At 37.3% G+C, this 19,980-nt stretch overlaps 1 protein-coding gene across 7 annotated transcripts in view; it reads right to left on the bottom strand.

Annotated features, from left to right (window-relative positions):
• Positions 1 to 11,205: 11,205 nt before the first annotated feature.
• The window catches only part of LOC131300423 (uncharacterized), a 49,775-nt gene continuing 41,000 nt past the window's right edge, over positions 11,206 to 19,980 (bottom strand). For 4 of the 7 annotated variants that reach the window (XM_058326263.1, XM_058326266.1, XM_058326264.1 and 1 more), the window contains 3 exons: positions 19,279 to 19,407; positions 16,524 to 18,025; positions 15,232 to 15,489 (listed from right to left, as the gene is read on the bottom strand). In XM_058326263.1, the coding sequence (XP_058182246.1) occupies positions 17,924 to 18,025; positions 19,279 to 19,407 (231 nt within the window). In that variant the 3' untranslated portion in view covers positions 15,232 to 15,489; positions 16,524 to 17,923. The other 3 variants (XM_058326265.1, XM_058326267.1, XM_058326268.1) reach the window with 3 other exon arrangements.

Raw genomic sequence — 19,980 nt, 5'->3', positions numbered from 1 at the left:
ACCAAATAAGAAACGAGTAACCCGTATGCGCTCACGCTGGCGCCGCATAACCTGAATATCAATAGATAGTGGCTCACAGATATCCAATTCATTGCAAATGCGCCAAAACTTGGCATAATAATCTTCAAAAGAATCAGCACCCTGAGATTTATCAAAGAAAGACTGCTGAAGGTCATATGTGCGATGGAGATTGTCAACACCTGAATATAACTCTTTTGCCTAGGTCTACACCCTTTTAGTAGTATCACAGAACATCAGCGTACTAACAACCTGTTTCGTCATACTATTCCATAGTTCTGAACGAACACGGGCATCAACAGCTTTCCATGCCCTATATGTGGGTCCTTCAGTAGCAGGAGGTTCATCAATCAAATATGAGTCCTCAGACTGACCCATATAATACACCTCAACTGCTTTAGCCCAAAGAACATAATTGCCCCCATTTAATGGTGTTGAGGTGATAGGGCGTCTCTCACGAGACCAAGATCCACTCGATGAGCTACCAACAAGAGTAGAACCAGAGCTAGAAATAGTACCAAACTCAGAATCTTTCTTCTGTTCAGACATTTTACCGGTCAACGGAGAGGCAACAATCAATAACTAGTAAATAACCAGTACACAACCAAATCAATACCAACCAAGCGGAATATCAATAACTACTGATCAACAGCATCAATTAATATACTAACACCGTCACCAAACTGCATCGGTACCCAACATCAGCAACTCCAACTTAACAGATCCGTCACAACAAATAACTGCAGACTCTGCAAATCAAAGCGAACAACAGCTGAACCAAATTGAATGAACAACAACAAATAACATCCAGAAGACGATAACGCATGAAAATGTGAGCAAATAAGTAGTTAAAGACACCATACCAGAGGCAGAACAACAACAAAACAAGAACAACAAGGCGATGAACAATGCGCGATGAACAGTAACGACGATGAATAGTAATTGGTGAACAGTACCAACAATGAACAGTAATCAGTGAACAATAACGACGATGAACAGTGTTTGTGAACAGTGCGCAAGAACATTAATCGTGGGCTAGGATTAGGGTTAGGGTTAAGGCACAGGCTAGGATAAGGATTATGATTTTAGGGATTATGTACAAAGGCTAGGGTTGTGGTGGTTTAGGATTAAGGTTAAGATCCCGCTCTGATACCATGTTGTAAGAGAAAGAAACAAAAGTGTATAGTGTGTTAATTTACCCAAACACATAAAGAGCTTTATTTATATTATGTCAAGACCCATTACATAACATGACTACCCGATGTGGGACTAAACTATTCTAACAATTACTGTGAAGCAAAGTCCCACGTTGCTTGAGTACCAAAATAATATAAAGAATATAAGCGTGAAGGCATCCTCACTTCAATAGCTAGCTTTCGGGGTTGAGTTCTACCCAAAGATCATGCATAATGGTATCCGAGCCGGGTATGCCAAGGATGGGTAGGGTGCATATCCCTGGCTTGCACGTGGCAGGCATAGGCAGACTTACTAAGTGGCATGTGGGGTCACGTGCCTCCACACCCTCCCATACAATTTTTTTCAACTAAGGCTTTCTCTTGTTTGATTTAAGGTTGTAAAGTATATTTCGCAACAATTATGGATCTTTTTTTGATAATTCAAGATGTGTTTAACGTAGAGATTGTCAAATAATTTGTCCACACAAAAAATCAAGTTGATCGGACACTGATAAAACCCTGATAAGAACATTTTATTTATGCGAAAAATAGTTTGACCGTGTATTTTTTATGAGTATAAGTATTTTGATGAAGTTGTTTCAGTTTAAAGTCTAATCAACATAGATTTTTTCAATGGACAATTTATATGACAAGCCCTATCAGGTGAACGGTTCGGATTGATGAGGAGAGATATACTTGTGGACAAATTGCACTTGCAGGGAATCAGGTCCTTTTATTAAGTTAGGAAGAAAAAAAATAGTGCTTAAGAAGAACATAACATTAAAACAAAATTTTAAAAAACGTATTTTGCCGTTTCACCACTCAAATGAAAAAATCTAGCAGAGAATACATATATGTGAATATCTTCAAAAACTTCTGGAATAATGTATAATTGTAGTTGACGGTGAAATTCTTCAAGATTAAGAATACCTTGTTGTCTAAGCAAAAGAAAACCTATCTCAATTTTCTCTCTTAAGCCGTAGCAACCCACATCATAAATATAACTCTACCACAAACGTTTCCTCACTCCAATAACTGCCCACGTTCAAATTTAAAACTTATCTAGTCTAATTACACAATCGACCCAACATTATTCTTCCATATTAACTAATCACTTGCGGGAACTATTCCCAGTTTAACCAAACTTACGATTTTAAACGATACGTCTAACAGATGCCAAAAATAAGCAGCCCAACATTTCTTCTTCTTTTTTTTGCAAGAAGTTTGAAAAAGAAAAATAAAAGATTAATTATTCACATCAAAAATACATTTTTATTGAAAAAGTGGAATGTCACATCATCCCCCTCAAAAAGAATTTCGTCCTCGAAATTTAAAAAAGTAGCTAAACCACAAATTAACACGACCCACTAATGAATTAAACCACGATGATATTCCTAGTAGATATGGTAAAATGAGATGACACCTTTTTCCTCAGACGAATCAACATCTCTTCCTTCCCTCGTAAGAGCATAAACATGTCCTTGAAATGCTAGTTGATTTTGCTTTTCTAGGTTGTCATTAAACTGGTTCTGGTTTTGAAATGATCTATGTGATTGTAGTCCTCCATCTCCTTTTGCCCTACAGTGAGCAGCTACATGTCCAAGTTGTCCACAATTGTAAGTTGTAACATAACTTAAGCAAGCCATCACAACTATAACCATAATGAGATTTCCCACAACGATTGCATAACTACTCAACCTGCTGTCTCCTATCACCATTTGACTACGTTGGTGTAAAGGTCCTCTTGTTAGAGTTACTACCCTCACTGTTTTGTCCTAATTGCCACCATTCTCTACATCTCTTAAACTAACGCTCCTCACACATCTTCTCCTCTTTCAAATCATTCTCTGTTGCCAATGCTTTAGTCACAAGTTTAGGTAGTGTCTCAGTGTCAAGTAAAGAAACTCTCCCATGAATATCGGACCGAAGCCCCCCTTTGAAAATGCCTTGAAAATGCCACACCTTATCTGTTTCTCTTTCCAACAAAACTCCTGCATACCTTGACCATTTATCGAACCTCTGATGATACTCCGCCACTGACATATTGCCCTGCCTTAAAGCCAAAAACTCAGTCTGCATTTGGTCTTTGACTGCAGGTGGAATGTACTTGTCCTCAAAGTCCTTGAAATTGCTCCAAACCAATTTATTTTGCTTGTCTTTGTAATGCTGCTTTGCTGATCGCCACCAATGCTCAGCTCACCCTACAGCTTATATGCTGCAAAAGACACCTTTTGGGCTTCAGAACAACCTAACACATTGAAGATCTTTTCCATTTGCAACAGCCATGCCTCAGCATCCAATGGCTTATTAGTCCCCAAAAAATAAGGTAAATTAGTCTTTAGAAATCTATCAAAAATATTGCCTTTGTCCAATGTCAGAGACCTTGCTACATTTACTGGTACCACTTGGGCCTAATTCCCTGCAAATAATCCCATCAAAGTCTGGAGGGCCTGAATAACAGCTATCGGGTCAACAGAACCTGTGGGTGCACCAGCATTTGCAATAATTTCAGTAATTGGATAAGTTGGATCTGTAGCAGGGTCGGCTAGATTAGTATTATTTTCTGTTTTAACTACATCATCAAAAACTTCAATCTCAGCACTACCTCGGCCACAACTCGCTGGATTGGCGCGACCACGGCCCCGCGCTGCAGGAGAGGCCCGTCCACGGCCACGAATTGTAGGAGTGGCTCGACTACGACCACAAACTGCTGGACCCACATCTGTCAACCTAGTATTACGACGTGGACAAACCATTCCCTAAGCTGCTCAAAAATATAATATGACACACAATAAGCTAAATGCAAAATTAAACAACTACAGTTGTGACTCACATGCCTATAAGACTCCGAGAACCTGGACGTCTTCTAAGACAAGATGCGATGACTAATGCAAGTATAAAAATCGAAACCTGGCTCTGATATGGCACGTGCCACACCTCCACTACATAGCTCCACCCCTGTCAACTAATTTGTTTTTCCTGGGCTTGATTTGATTATTGAGACTTTCATCTGGTTAATTTATGTAATGTCTCATTCTCCCGCTTTTCATGAAATTGGTAAGTGATCCCCAAGTACAAATTAGGGGAAAAAATAGGAATTTCCGAGAAGATAGGGAAATCACCATGTGACATACACGTACATGTTGGTGCTTGTATAATCAGCAAAATTAATGGGTGGTTTTGGAGCACCACCACGTAATGCCACAACATTGTTAACAACTATACATTTATGTGAGACAATACTAAGTATATGTATCCCATAAAATATGAGGTGAAAATGGGTGTTGGAACACTACCACGTGATGCTCCAAAACTACTAAGTAATTACTCGTACAATCAAGTGTCTCCAAATTGATTGGTTGTGTATGTACATACAACTATCAACAGTAAATGGGGTTTTTTTTTATCAACACAAATGGATTATGCTTGATTATAGACAATCAGAGCATCCACAATGGTATAATCAAAACCAAAAGGTTGTTAAGGTTAGCAACATTTGCTCAAAAAAGAGTTAAATAAATTTAGAACTTGTGGCTCATATGTTAATATGAAGACATACTGAGAAATTCTAGAAAGAGGCCAGATGTCGTCATTCTGCTCTGCTCCGGCATTTGGCCCATCACCAATGATTCTTCGGCCTGTGGGTTGATACAGACTGTATGGGTATTTTGGCAAAACTACCGTTTACCCTGATTAGGATTAGAATAGAATGGAATATAAATACTTTGTCTAAAAATCCTACTGCAGTAATACTAAGAAAACGATAGCCACTCTTGCTCCCGTATACGTACATAATTTTGGGGAACCACGTGTATTCTATGTGTCGATTCTTTACAGTTTCTTATTCACATATCATGTGTGTGTGTTTTTGTTCAACATAACCAAACTTAGCAACTCATCAAATTTTGGACATTAGATAATCAAAACTAGTAACTTTTTACCAATAATCAAATTTAGTTATCCCCACATTTTTCAATCAAGTACGCCACCATTTTCAACGTGTTTGTAAGAAAAATACTTTTAAAAAGAGTTAATATTTTTTTACAAAAACTTTTTTTTTTGCGAAAACTATTTTTTTTCCGAACAGTTTTTTAATAAAACTTTTTTTTCAAAATTACTTTTTTTAACTTTTTCTTGAAAATTGCTTTTTTTGATATCAAAGTTTTCAAAAAACTATTTTCTAATAACCTGTTTTTATTAGTTTGAAAATTATTTTTTGTGTCACAATTTTTAGATTTTTATAAGTTGAACATGTGATATGACAAATTTTGATTATTCAATTTTGATTGTATCATTGTGGACCTCTACATTGCTAATCTTAGTAACACTTAAATGGATAACCAAAAGATGATGTAACCACTTTTGATTATTAACTTTTGGTTATTCCACTACGGATGCTCTCAATGTAATAATCAAAACTTGTCACATCATATTTTGATTATCCATTTATAGTTGTTAAGTTAGCAATTTCAAGTCCAACATTGTTTATTTTTTGCCAAAATCAAAATGAGTTGGCAAAATTTAAATCTAACGGTCAATTTTTTTCCTTGTCAATCTAATTGTCTATATTGAATGACATTCTAGTAAAATAAGTGAAAGTAGAGAGCATTTGTTAAAATATCCATAAAGTGGTAACTATTGTTAAATACACAACCACTTGCCAAAGCAGAGAGTGAGTTTTACCGACCAATAGTATTTGTTTTATCAAAAAGTCTATGGGTACAGAAAAATTGATACAGATTTTGTACATAATTTTTTGTGGGGCCCACTACGGGTCCCATACAAATGATCCGAGCTGTTCATTAAATGTAAAACATTTTTTCAAAGGCCTCGCAAAATTCAGCTCAATCCGATACTTCTAGATATTCGATCTAATCATCTAACTTTTTCATATCCTGAAATCTAAATGAAAAATTAGATGATTGGATTGAACACCTATAAATAGCGGATTGAGCTAAATTTTTGCAGGAGCCTATGAAAAAATATTTTACATTTAATAATCGGCTTGGATCATTTGTGCGGGACCCGTAGTGGGCCCCACAAAAAATTATGTACAAAATCTGTACCAATTTTTCTGTACCAGTAGCTGGACTCTTGTTTTTTGGTGAGTGAGTTTTACTTTCCCATGATGGTCGTACTTGATTTTGAAAATGTGAAGACCATTAAATTTGATTATTAGCAAAATGTTGCTAATTTTAATTATCCAAAAGCCAAAATTTCATGAATTGCTAAGAGGTTGTTAACTTTAGCAATCCTTTGGTATTGATTATTAGGCTATCTCCAATGGCATCACCACATTTGGATAGTTAAAAGTTACCACATCGGCTTTTGATTATCCATTTAAAATATTGCTAAAGTTAACAATGTAGAGACCCACAATAGCATAATCAAAATTGGATTACCAATGTAGAGACCCATAAAGTTAACAATGTAGAGACCCCTACTGGTGATCTAATGGTAGTGACGACATCTTCATACATGTCTCTAATCACCTCGATATACCCTTTGGTCTCTCATTTTCTTTCTAGAACCCATCATATGATGTCTCTAGGCACCTTATCATAAGCTTTTTCTAAGTCTATGAAAACCATATGGAGATCATTCTTCTTGGCTCTGTGTTTTTCTACCAATCTCCTTAATAAGTAGATAGCTTCCATGGTTAATCTTCCAAGCATAAACCAAAACTGTTTCTCTGACACCACAGTCACTATCCTCAAACGATGTTCAATAACTCTTTCCCACAACTTCTTCGTATGACTCATCAATTTAATACCTCTATAGTTGTTGCAGTTTTGAATATCCCCTTTATTCTTATAGATAGGTACTAAGGTGCTCCTTCTCCATTCGTCGGGTATCTTCCTAGTCATAAGTAATTTTGTTGAACAACTTCGTCAACCAAGTCACCCCCAAGTCACCTAGACTTTTACACACTTCAATAGGGATACCATCTAGTCCTAGGGCCTTACCCGATTTCATCATTCTCAAAGCTTTAACCACTTCGAACTTTTGTATTCTCCGATAAAACCATATTCTATGTTCTAGGCCAGGTACATACACTTCCTCCCCACCAAAGCCTCCTTCATGTTTCTTTTTTAACAACTTATCGAAATACAACTTTCATCTATCCCTTATCACCTCGTCTTTCACCAATACCACCAAATCAATACTTTTTATACACTTAACTTGAGAAATGCCTCTAACTTTCCTTTCTTGTAGCTTAGCAAGTTTATAAATAATTTTTCTCTATCTTTACAATCGAGTCTAGCGTAGAAATTCTCATAGGCTTTCAACTTAGCATCCCTAACGGCTTTCTTAGCTTTCTTACTGGCTTGCTTATAACCTTGAAATTTTTTCATATTCCAATCATTTTGCCACTTTTTAAAGCACTTAAAGCACTCCTTTGCTTTTGCTATGGTTTGAACCTCATCATTCCACTACTATGTCTCCTTAGAAATTAGACATTTTCCCTTCAACTCCCCAAGTATTTCTTTCAATATTCTTCTAATACCGTCAACTATTGTATTCTACATATTGTCACTATCGCCTTCCACTCCTCACCGTACTTCTTGAGACATTCTTTTCTTGAATACCTCTAACTTCTCCCCTCTTAGGCCACACCATTTAGTTTGTGGGCAACTAGTTTCATTTCTCCTTCTATTATTTCCCTTGCGACAAATATCTAACTCCAAAAGTCCATGTTGTGCCACTAGACACTCTCCGGGAATAACCATACAATCCTTACATGTCAAGCGGTCTACACCTCTAGCAAGAAAATACTCCCTCCGTTCTTTTTTAAGTGTATTGCTTCGTAACTCCAACTTTTTAAAAAATATTATCATTATACCTTTCACATCAACTTTTTCCTTCATTTTCCCTACTTACCCATTATCATTACACTTTTACTCACCAACTTTTCAAAATGAAATCTACTTTTAGGGACAAAATAGATAATCCACTAACTTTTACCCACTAACTTTACAAAATGGACACTTATTAAAGGACAATCCAAAATAAAATACTGGACTGTAAATAAGGGACAAAGAGAGTAGTCGATTTGGCGTCAATTGGCTCCACTCTTAAAGGTAATTAAATACTCATCTTGCTTCCTATAGAGAGTATTCCCAACTATAAGGTCAAAAACTACTGCAAAATCTAAAATCCTCCTACCACCTTCGTTAAGGTCCCAAATCCAAAGCCACCATGCACATTCTCATACCCTTGCTTATGCACTCCCACATGACTATTAAAATTGTCTCATATAAATAGTTTCTTCCCAAAAGGTATCCATTGAACCACGTCATCCATTTACTCCCAAATTTGCTCTTTAATAAGATCATCCAAGCCTACTTGGGGTGCGTAAGCACTAATAATATTAACTATACTCTCTCCAATCACAAGCTTAACTGAAATAATCCGATCTCCTTTTTCTTGTTACTATCACTACCGAATCTTTCAGGTGTTTATCTACTACTATACTTATCACATTTCTATGTGTATTCTTATCCGTATAGTAAAGCTTATAACCTGTGTCCTCTAGCTCCCTAGTTTTCTCCCCTACCCACTTAGTCTCCTAAAGGCAAGCTATACTAATCCTCCTCCTAAGCATGGTGTCAACTAGCTCCCTAATCTTACCCATTAATGTTCCTATATTTCAAGTTGCTAAACAAATCTTATAGTCCTGGGCTAGCTTCTTTACCCGTGCTAGTCCAAACACGCGCGATAACCTTTACTCACTTATCACCACACCCGGGCGCCGATGTTGCGCCCTTTGCTCATTTTTCGAAGCACCTAAAGGCGGGCACAACGCGTCGCTTAAAGGGAACACCCTAACATGTCTTGTAATCATATTTGGATTCATGTCAAAAAGATCTAACGGGTTCTTTTACGTGCTGGCTGTCAGCTACCTAACGCACAACCCTCCTCCTTTGTTTGGACTTGGGATCGGCTTGGAAATAAAGATAAGACTCTAGGCACGAACCAAGCGGAGTTTTGCATTAACATTGTTAACTTTAAAAATTTATTACTTTGATTTTGCCATTATGGATAGTCTTACATTGTGGATGCTCGAAACATTATACCACACAGTTGAATTAATATCGAAAAGATTAGAAGAATACTATTACTCACTCCGTCCCTCATTTAGAGTTCAGTATTCCATTTTTAGTTGTCTCTTAATAAGTTCTTATTGTGTAAAGTTAGTGGATAAAAATTAGTGCATTATCTATTTTGTCCCTAAAAATAAATTCCATTTTAAAATGTTAGTGAGTAAAAGTATAATGATAATGGATAAATAGGAAAAATAAAGAAAAAAATTGATGTGAAAAATATAATAATGATATATTTTTAATAAGTTTGAGTAATAAAGCAAAACACTTAAAAAAGAAACGGAGGGAGTACTACTTATCCCAAATGTTATAAATATTCGTCATTGTGTCAAATTGGTTGTTGCTCAAGGGAAACTAATTCCTCTTACCTGATTTGCATCCAAACACCGGAATGGCAATTTTAGCCTTGTTCACTTCAAGTTTTGAAAATTTATTTTTTACTCTCTGCACGGTTCTCAATAAGTTTCTTTATATATCTATCTCCACTCATTACATCAAAAAATCTCAAAACGCAAAACCAAATCAAGCATGTTTATAATCTGATCCCACCATAGGTACGCCATTTTTGAGGTCTCACACTAATGAATTTGTTAACGTTACTACTGTAAGGGCTCTTCCAAAAAATAAGCTCATTCAACTATTAGTAAAGGCTTAAATTGATCCCTTTTTTTTTTTTTTTTGCGGCAATTCATGGCCAAAAATCGAACAAACACTTACCGTTACCCGATGTGCTGATTTTTTTTTTTAGGGTCTCTTAAAATCTTGTCTTAAACAAATTGAATAACTTCGATTATTTGTATGAGACCCCAAGATGGGTTCCACACAATCTGGTTCTTACACCAAATTGTGTACCCATAGTTTCTTTTTTGTTAGAACAAAACCAACCAACAAAGCTTGAATCCAGGTAGATATTAAGATTATCCAGAGAGTTGGCCACATTCCTCCAAGAGTAAACACAAGCCTTGACTTCTTCCAAGAGTTGGGCAGTAACTGAACTAGAGTCATGCCCAATCCTTTGGAATATACGCCCATTTCTTTCCTTCCAAATGTAGTAGATAGAAGCAGCCAAGCAAAACTTGAATAAAGAGGCCCTGACAAACTTGTTTTTACATGAGAGCCCCAATGAATCAGAGAAGCTAAAGACCAGTCATGAGAAAATGATCCCAACTTTGCTCTGACTCCCAACCAGACTCGAGATGAGAATTGACATGAAAAGAAGAGGTGGGAATGGGATTCAACCCCTCCCATACACTTGACACAGCTACTAACTTGGATAATCCCCCAATTTAATAACCTGTCCTTTGTGTTCAATCTTCCCAGGATAGTCACCCTGGATGCTAATTATTATTTAGATTCTACTTCGATTACATATTTTTGGATTGTAGTGCGAAAACATAAAATTGGTTTGCTGATATATGCAGAATAGTTTTGTTCTCTTTACAATTCAAAAAGAATTTTTCAAAAAACACCCCTTAAATTCTTCCTACTTCCAACATTTCTTTCTCTATCTCGCTCACTTATTACCCCTACTATTTTTCAAAAAAAAATTCAAAAACCAAACCAAACATAGCATAAATTTTTTAAAAGGTTTCTCTGAGTGAAAATAAAATCTAAATCTAAAAAGCTCAAGATGTTTTTGGCATATATATATATATATATCAAGGCGGTTGCAGGGACCCCTAAAAAACCTCTAAAAATAAAAACCTCTCTCTCTCTCTCTCTCTCTCTCTCTCTCTCTCTATATATATATATATATATATATATATATATATATATATATATATATATTTGAATAATACATTTACACATAAAGCATTTCATAATAAGCTCCAAGACAGCCAAAATTCAAAAATACAACATGGAAAATGAAATTCTATTATCAAAGGCTTGAAACAACTTAAAATTCGTTCGTATCACAATCACGAATATTCAACAACCCAATAAAGAGGTGTTTGGGCATCAAGTATTTCTTAAATTTTGGATTGTAAACTGTAGATTATAGATTTTTGAAGTGCAATGGGAATTACCAAAAAAAAAAAAAGTTTAGAACTAGAACAAAATAATACTGATGAAATTAATCAAACATTCAATTGACACAAAAACACAAAACCGATTTGAATTCCAGATAATGGATTACCAGAAATATTTCATATCTAAAATGACGCGAAAGTCGATTGGAATGACAAAGAACCATCAAGAGATTTCCAATTACTAACCATGGAACTAACAAGGTCTTATTATTTGAATTCAAATGACAGGAAGATAGAGGATCGAGAGATTTTGTGTTCCTTTTAAAAATCCCTTTTGCTAAATAAGTAGATAAAAATTTACGTAAACCTACATAACCCACAGATCAAGATGACTTAAGCAACAAAAATCGTGTTAAATATTTAGCATATAAAATCAAAGGCTTCCAAGTAATTAACAAATCAAAAAATCTACTCCCTCCGTCCCGATTAGTTTGTCTCCTTTTTGACTAATACATGTCCAAAATTGATTGCCCAATTTTAAAATCAATGAATCACATTATGTAAATTTCTAAATCAATGGATCAGATTTGGTTTCCTTAATAAGTTGGAAACCCAAAATTGGACAAACAAATCGGGACAGAGGGAGTATAACTTTCCCTCGTCTTAGGAGCTTTTTAGATCAAAAGTATCCTTTTAATTATGAGTACTAGTAAGCAATCTGTATTGTGCATTCTATTTTTAGATTGGGAAAATGTTGAAGGGGTGGAATTCAACTCCAGTCTCATTGATTCCTAAGATTGGTGCTCCCAACACAATGAAGGAATATAGCCCCATTGTTTGCTGCAATGTGACTTATAAATGTAATACCAAAGTCTTGGCCAATAGGCTTCAAACAGTCCTTCCTTATGTCCATTGGCCCTCGGCAATCAGCTTTCATCAAGGGGAGATCAATGATGGATAACATCCTTCTGATGTGGATGTGGGAGCTAGTAAGGGGCTACCATACATCCAAGGTAGACCTACATTTGCCCTAAAGCTTGATATAATATAGGCTTCTAATTCAGTAGCCAGGGACTCTTTGTTTGATTCTATGGCAACCATGAAATTCCCTACTCTTTTTCTACAATGGGTGGAAGAATGTGTGTGCTCCCCATATTTTCAGTGATCATTAATTGAGAAATGCAAGGATACTTTCCTAGGAAAAGGGGCCTCAGACAAGGGGACTCAGTTTGTCCTTATCTTTTCCTTGTCGTGATGGAAGCTTTCTCTTCTCTCCTGATGTGAAAAATATAAGAGAAAGGTTGTGTTGGAAATTGTCCCACATCGGTTAATTATCTCCTCCAAAACTAATATATAAGCCTGGGCGGCCTCTCCACTCATTGCCAATTGGTATTTAGTTGGATGGTTTAGCAGGTTTTGTGTTCCAGCCTAGGTGTGCAGACATTAACCTCTCCCACCTTGTTTTTGCTAACTACATGTTTATATTAGTGGTGCAGATCCATAATCTTTTGGGGTGATTGATGAAGTTCTAAAGGACTTCCGCACACTGTCAGCCTAATTTGGCTTAGAGTTCAGTGTTCTATTATGGGGTTAGTGAGGAGCTAAAAGTGGTTCTTCAAGGTATTCTCCCCATCCCTGAATCTATTATCTCAATTAGGTATGTTGGGGTCTAAGACTCAAATATGTTGATTGCGTAGCCGTGGAAGATAAAATGTTATCAAGGGTCCGATCATGGGTTAATAAAATGTTGTCCTATGGGGGAAGAATGCAGCTTATTAAGCCAGTCTTGTTTAGCATACACTTCTACAGGGGATCAAAACAGGCACCTTTCCAATCAGAGCTTTTCTTTGGAAAGGTGCCTGGTTTGCAAGCTTCAAGAGCCAACATGACATGGGCGGATGTGTGTGTCCCTCAAGAGGAGGTTTGGGCTTTAAAGTACTCAAGGAAAGGAATCATGCTACCATGGTAAGGCACCTCTGGGCAGTGTGCAAGAAAATAGATGCAATGTGGGTCAAATGGGTTCATACGTATTAAGATCCAAAGCTTTCAATATATGCCCTGCCCTCTTGATGCTTCCTGGATCCTTAGAAAACTTTTCCAGCTATGGGGTTTAGCTCAAGGGTGGATTAAATATGAAGTTGGTAATCATTCATCTACCTCTCTCTGCCTTGACAATTGGCACCCTATTGGGCCCTTGTTCAAGCATTATGGCAGGAGGGTTGTTGTGGACGCCCCCTCCAAGAGGTTTCACCACATAGGATGGACATGAAGCGAAACTATGCTCTTTTGTTAGACACCCATTGCGGCATGTCTTGTTTGATTGTTAGTTCCCATTGCGGCGCACTTATTCTGTTTAGAGTCGCCATTTGGTTTTAGGAACCAAGAAACCAAAAGGGTTGAGCTTCTGAGTTCAGGATCCATGGGTACTGGAGGGGAAGGTGTTAGGCGCCCCTGTCCGCACAACCAAAACGTTGGCCTCTACTTGTTTGACAAAAAAAAGTTTAATGCACTTTAACTGATTTCACATGTACTTTTTAATTAAGCCATTAACATATATGGGTGATAACAGGAAATAAACAAGTAGCAGGGAGTGGGGAAAGGAGCATGCAGAAACAACACAATAGAGTTTCTGATCTTTAGAAACTCTGGCAATCGCCACAATCACTGGCAATCGACAAAATTAAATGGTGTTCACCACAAGCATTGGCGACCATCATAAACTAATTGGCGACCGCCACTTAAGGTCAAACAGTTGTCACATGCAATGAGTATTGGCGATCGTCACAAAGTTGTGGCGGTCATTATTCTTCGTTTACACCAGAACAGCAGAAAATAGAAGAACATCCAAAACAGAGAAAAGAGCATGAAACAAATAAAAAAGGCTAGCCCGGAGGCTATATTAACATACCACCTTGGTCACTCAGTTACTGAATATTGCGACTTGCAACTTGATTTCAAGCCTTTGTGGATTAAAGGTAGAAAAACCCAAGAATGATGAAAAACTCTTCCTAGTTTGAAGGTTTCGGATACTCTGTGTGTTTTGGTTGCTCACGGATTTGCTAGACTGCAAGGGTTGAATACTCGAGAGATTATGGGTGTTGTGTGATTGTGGAAAGATGAGAGAACATGATTTTGTATGGGAGAGAGTAGAAAAATCTTATTAAAAACGTATAGGGAGAGGCCCTATTTATCGAGTAGAAGAGGTAGGGTTAAAGATAATTAATAGAAATTAATTTAATCCGAAAAAAAGAATTAATTTCCATCAAAACTCTATCTTGAAGGGTTTGAAAGTGCTAGGCAAGTCAAAACAATCAGATCAGGGAGTTTGGATCGAAGACAACGACTGAGAAGTGTAAGCGTTCTGGAATGTTCTGTGCGCAGAAGGAACTGGCGATCACCACTTTTTGGAAGTATAGATCGCCACTTTGTTTCTGGAAGTATAGACGTCCATTAGTGTTGCACTATGGTGCACAGACGCGAAAACACAGACACGGGGATTATAAAAAACACTGCAGGGGACACATACATCAAATACACACACACACATATACAGACCGAGAGAAAGAGAGTGAGAGAAAGACATAGATACCGAGAGAGAGAGAGAGAGAGAGAGAGAGAGAGAGAGAGAGCTTGCAAGAGCGAGAGAGGAGAAAGGAGCTGCTGTCGCGTCTCTGAGAAAGGAGAGAGAGGGTTGTCGATTGTGAGAGGGAAGGAGAGAGGGTTGTCGATCGTTAGAGAGAGGAGAGGAGCTGCCAATTTAGGGTTTTGATATTTTTAATCAGTCAATGTGCCCTCGTCGTGTCCCTGTCGGTGTCCTAGCCGTGTCTCACCTGTGTCACCCCATGTCCTAGTCGTTTCCCACTCCAAAAATTACATTAAATTATTGGACACGCCACGTGGCGTGTTGGACACGTTTCTAGGAGTGTCGGTGCATCATAGGTGTTGCAAAACCTGCTTCACTAATGACTTAAAATACTATGTTACCTTCATTAGCAAGAACAAAATAGAACAAATGAGAACTTTTCGACGGCATCGTCCCCTAAAAAATGACAACAATGAAATAAACTCCAAGCAATTTCAAACCTCGAATATGGAACCAGTTCCTCCTTCAGCATGTTGATCCAAAGATGGTATTGGACAGTATTTTTCGAATAACCTCAAATGCTGCAGCGGTGAGCTTTGCGTACGAGATTTTTAAGCAACTTAACAAGTGAATGGTATCTGGATTGCAAGAAATAATGAATTAGAACCCAAAAATAAAAATAAACACCTGCAGACAATTTATAAAAGGATAAACTTGAGCTGTACTTCACACATATAGTAAACAAAAGAGAACTGTGATTGTAGTCGAACAATATCCACAAAATGTGAAAACTTACCATCATAGCAGGACAAACTGTGTCCATCTAGATCTACAACCAGTTATTTTCACTTCAACCAATTCTGACATCAGTTATTTTCACTTCAGCCCTCCATTTTTTTTTTTAGAAGTCTTCAGCTCTCCATTAAACTTCACCAAAACTAGTAATTTGATACAAAGTCAAACAGCACCAACAGCCTGGCATCAAGTTTTGATGCTCTGTAGCCCGTCAATAATTTTTAAAAAGTTTACAAAAGTATCACTTACAAGCGCCTCTTTTATCCCCAAACTTTTTCGTAAAGACGAGTTCTACGGACATATAGGCTCAATGCTAATTACCTAAGCTAAGTTCCGGTCATCAGCATTTTGCATATTATCACAATAAAAACCCCGCTCAAACTAGTGTACGATATCTGTAGACCAGCTATACGAAGTTACTGAAAATCCATTTTCATCCCCAATTTACATGCTTTCAGGAAAAACCTTTTCTAAAGCACGATAGACTTTTTGCTATACATGTTTTCCTCAGCTGGATCTCTAAAAGGCACCTCAGCGTAGTAATCTCAACTAGATTCTTCATTCTATTCTCATAGCGGTACATACAACAAAAATTAAACTATGATGCTTGTGTACCCCCAAGTACAAATAAAGTCACCTCAGCGTAGTAATCTAAACAGATTCTTCATTCTATTCTCATAGCGGTACATACAACAAAAATTAAACTATGATGCTTGTGTACCTCCAAGTACAAATAAAGTGATCATTATATTAACGAAAATACACCACAAGACTTACACCACCGATAATAGCACTCCAGGAAAACTAATTTCTGATAAAATCAACATACAGGTACATCCACGCATCAAGTGTATATCGAAGCTATTCCTCTACTTACAGGCACTTGCAGTTTGTGAGACAACAATTACTGCTGTGGTAGCATGGCCATGACGAAGAATCAATATTGCCATCAGATAACCCGAATATCCTCAAAAAGAACATTAGCACCACAGGCATTGAGCCTCAAAGAATTCAACACATCGCAAGAAAGTTAAGGTTACATGACTCCTTTCACTAAAAGGAAGAGAGAAATATCTGCAAGAACTAGACAATATCCAAAAGTTAAATTCAGCCTATATGTCCAGGGAACAAACCCTAGAAGTGAAATACCACAAAAAGAGTAGAAGTTTTTCATTCCACACATCAAAGATGTATGATCCAGAATATCTCCACTGCTAAAATTATTTCAAATTTCAATGAGAAATAGCATGTCTATAAATAAGTTCAGCAAAAAGAAAAAGAAGATGCTAATCCCAGAGAGAGACAAGCTACATACACATCATGTGGGAACTAAGCGGTAGAAGAGGATACGGTTTGTAGGTAAAACTGACTCAGAACATTTCTACCTATAAAATATGGACTGCTTACCAATATGACCTCTACTGATATACTAGAGTTTTTGTGAAACAAACAGCAAGAGCACTGAAATGGCATCTGCAGATAGACCAATGAAGAAAAATATTGGCATTTGAAGTGGGGTGAGGGTCAAATGATTATCTTTATTTCTTTGATCAATAAAGGGGCAAGAGAAAGCTTTACAAGCCCTGTAAAAATATTACTCCACTAATTTCACGTCACTTAACTACTTTCCCCACTACAACCATGGAATGTACTGTACAAAAAATTGCTTGTCAAGTTAGAGACTTTACTTTCCCATCAAGAGGTCTTTCACCCACTAGAGCCACTTATGTTTTCTATTTGTCGTCAGTAGTCAATAAACCTACTCCGAACAACACTTCTTTCTCAAGTTAGCGTCTTTACTTTTTGCTCAACGAGACCAGTTATCTTTTCACAACCAAGAGCAACTTATGCTTCTCAAATTGTGGTCAGTGGTCTACATAGCTACTAGGAACGACAATTGTTCTTCGTCTTACCTTACCGTCGAGTTAGAAACTTTACTTTCCCATCAAACGGCCAGTAGTCTTTCACCCACTAGGAGTCACTAATGTATTTTATTTGTGGTCAGTAGTCTATATACCTACTAGTAACCACACTTTTGTCTCGAGTTAGGACTTTACTTCCTGCGCAATGAGGCCAGTTATATTTTCGTAACCATGAGCTACTTATGCTTTCCAAATTGTGGTCAGTAGTCACTAATCTATACACCAACTAAGAACTAAAATTGTTCTTCGCCATTCTTTGTCAAGTGAATACATACCTTTGCATTTGTGGTAACAAAACAAAATACAAGAAAAAGGGAATAAGAGTCATCAAGGACTTGCCTCTTTTCTCATGGAGCTATCGGCAAGCATTGAGCAGGCGGAAAGCTTTGAAAGATTTTACGCAAATCATTTCACTGTTGCCATCATGATTAATCTCATCTTCAGCTGAGTCATTATCCTGAATGCCAAATAGATCCATAAGCCATCTAGACCAGTTCCCAACTTACCAGCCAGAAAACCAAAGAAAGATCCAATATGGAGAAGTAGTAACTTTTGGTCATTGATATGTAGTTCAAATAAGTCTTGCAGTTTGGAGATTGGTCAAAAGTCAAAATATGATATGCACCAAAAAATAGAAAAGTTATTCTCTTCTAAAATACGATCGCAGTAGGACGCTATTCAACCCACCAATGGATCTGCCCAAATCTTTAGATTTTGCAGAGCCTCCAAGAACCTCTCGATATCAAAGACCTAATAGAATTAGATGAACCTCGTGTAGATTTCAAGATTCTTAAGAGAATGTAGGGAGAGTGTCAGCGTCCAACAAGTGTCTAACACTAGTACGTGACCTCCAACAAAGTGTCCGTGCTCATATTTGTTCCGTACTTTCTGTGCAGCAGTTCTCATATTAGTTATGTTAGAGTCAACCCTTACAAAGATTTTCAATTGCAAACTAATTCGCAACAATGTCTCAGGCTCACTATTATTACTAATATAATATAATCATTATTATTATTGTTGGCATCGTCACTATCATTCACACCCCCGCCCCCCCCCCCCCCCCCCCCCCCTTCCCCCCCCCCTTCCCCTTTTTTTACAAACTTATTCGCAACAATATCTCAGCCAGATTATATCACTACCATTGAACTTTAGTCATATACAGACTGATGTTAATGGAATTACATCTTTTTCCTCCCTACTTTTCCATGACTAAGTGAATTTAAAAAGGGCGAACGATACAACCATTCAAAGAAAATCCTTGAAGCAACGGAACTTAAACCACTATTCCTAGCTGGCTGGAAAGGGTTACTGGACGGTGTGGGCCTCTGATGAAGAAATCCAATACTTAAAACTTCTTCAGTCATGATACTCAATAGTCAATCCCAGGGCGGCTCTACCGTTTTATTTCTAATCCTAAGAAAAAAAGAGCGAATTCTGTTGTCCTGAAACAAAGTCTTTTGCTCAAACCTTAACAAGTGAGTTGACATGTGGAATGTCTTACAAAAATTTTAGAGACTTAAAAACTCTAGCATCTGAGTAAATGTTGAGAATTTATTCTTAATGAGAAATAATTTTAATCAATCTGCTGAGATTAAAAATCATGTTATTTAAACTTCTCGTTGCATTCAGACAGGATTTGCCAAGTCTTATAAATGTTGACAACCTGACCAAAGGGAAAACTTAATTAACGGGGTTTGATAAGCAACTCACCCCCATGATGGCGGCAACTAGAAGAATGATTCCTGTAACCCAAGCTAGGGTCCGCCTAACCAACAGTCCTTCTGCAACATCCTTTGAATTTGGCAAGCCTGTTGTTCCCTCCAGCCAACGAGCAGAGGGCTGAGAAGTGAACATAACATTCAACACTGTTTCTGATTCTTGAGAAGGTGTTTCATTAGATAAGATGACTCCAACAATTTTTCGTGCTCAACCAATACATGCAGTTGGATTAACAATGAGACAGGATGCATATATTTACAAAGAATGAACTTAAAAATCATAAAATGTTCAAAAGGTTGCACACAAATATTCGTAAGGGACTCCAAATAACACCAGTTGTTAACAACAGGGTATTACCCAAGTGCAATATACTTCAAGTGGTAAGGGCTCATGTCGAAAGGACTCCTCTAAAATTTAGTTTAATATCAGTGTTGTAACTCGACACTTGAATAAGGGTCCAGCATGTGTAGTTGGACATTTCAAAGCAAGCATCTGTAGTACTCCGATTTTGAATACAACAACATATATAGCTTGCATATAAAGAACGCAAGGCTCTGTGCCTTCTTGTACCCGCCATTTTGCCCCAAAAATATAAATATATCAAGGACTGATTACTGGGTTGTGTCTCAGTGAACTTGGGTGGGAGTTAGATGAATATGACAAACCTGACCCCCTCAGTCCGTGTAACATAGG

The sequence above is a fragment of the Rhododendron vialii genome, chromosome 9a, assembly GCF_030253575.1.
Source record: "Rhododendron vialii isolate Sample 1 chromosome 9a, ASM3025357v1".
In the NCBI taxonomy this organism is placed as follows: Eukaryota; Viridiplantae; Streptophyta; class Magnoliopsida; order Ericales; family Ericaceae; genus Rhododendron; species Rhododendron vialii.
This window is presented reverse-complemented; position numbering and strand designations above follow the sequence as displayed.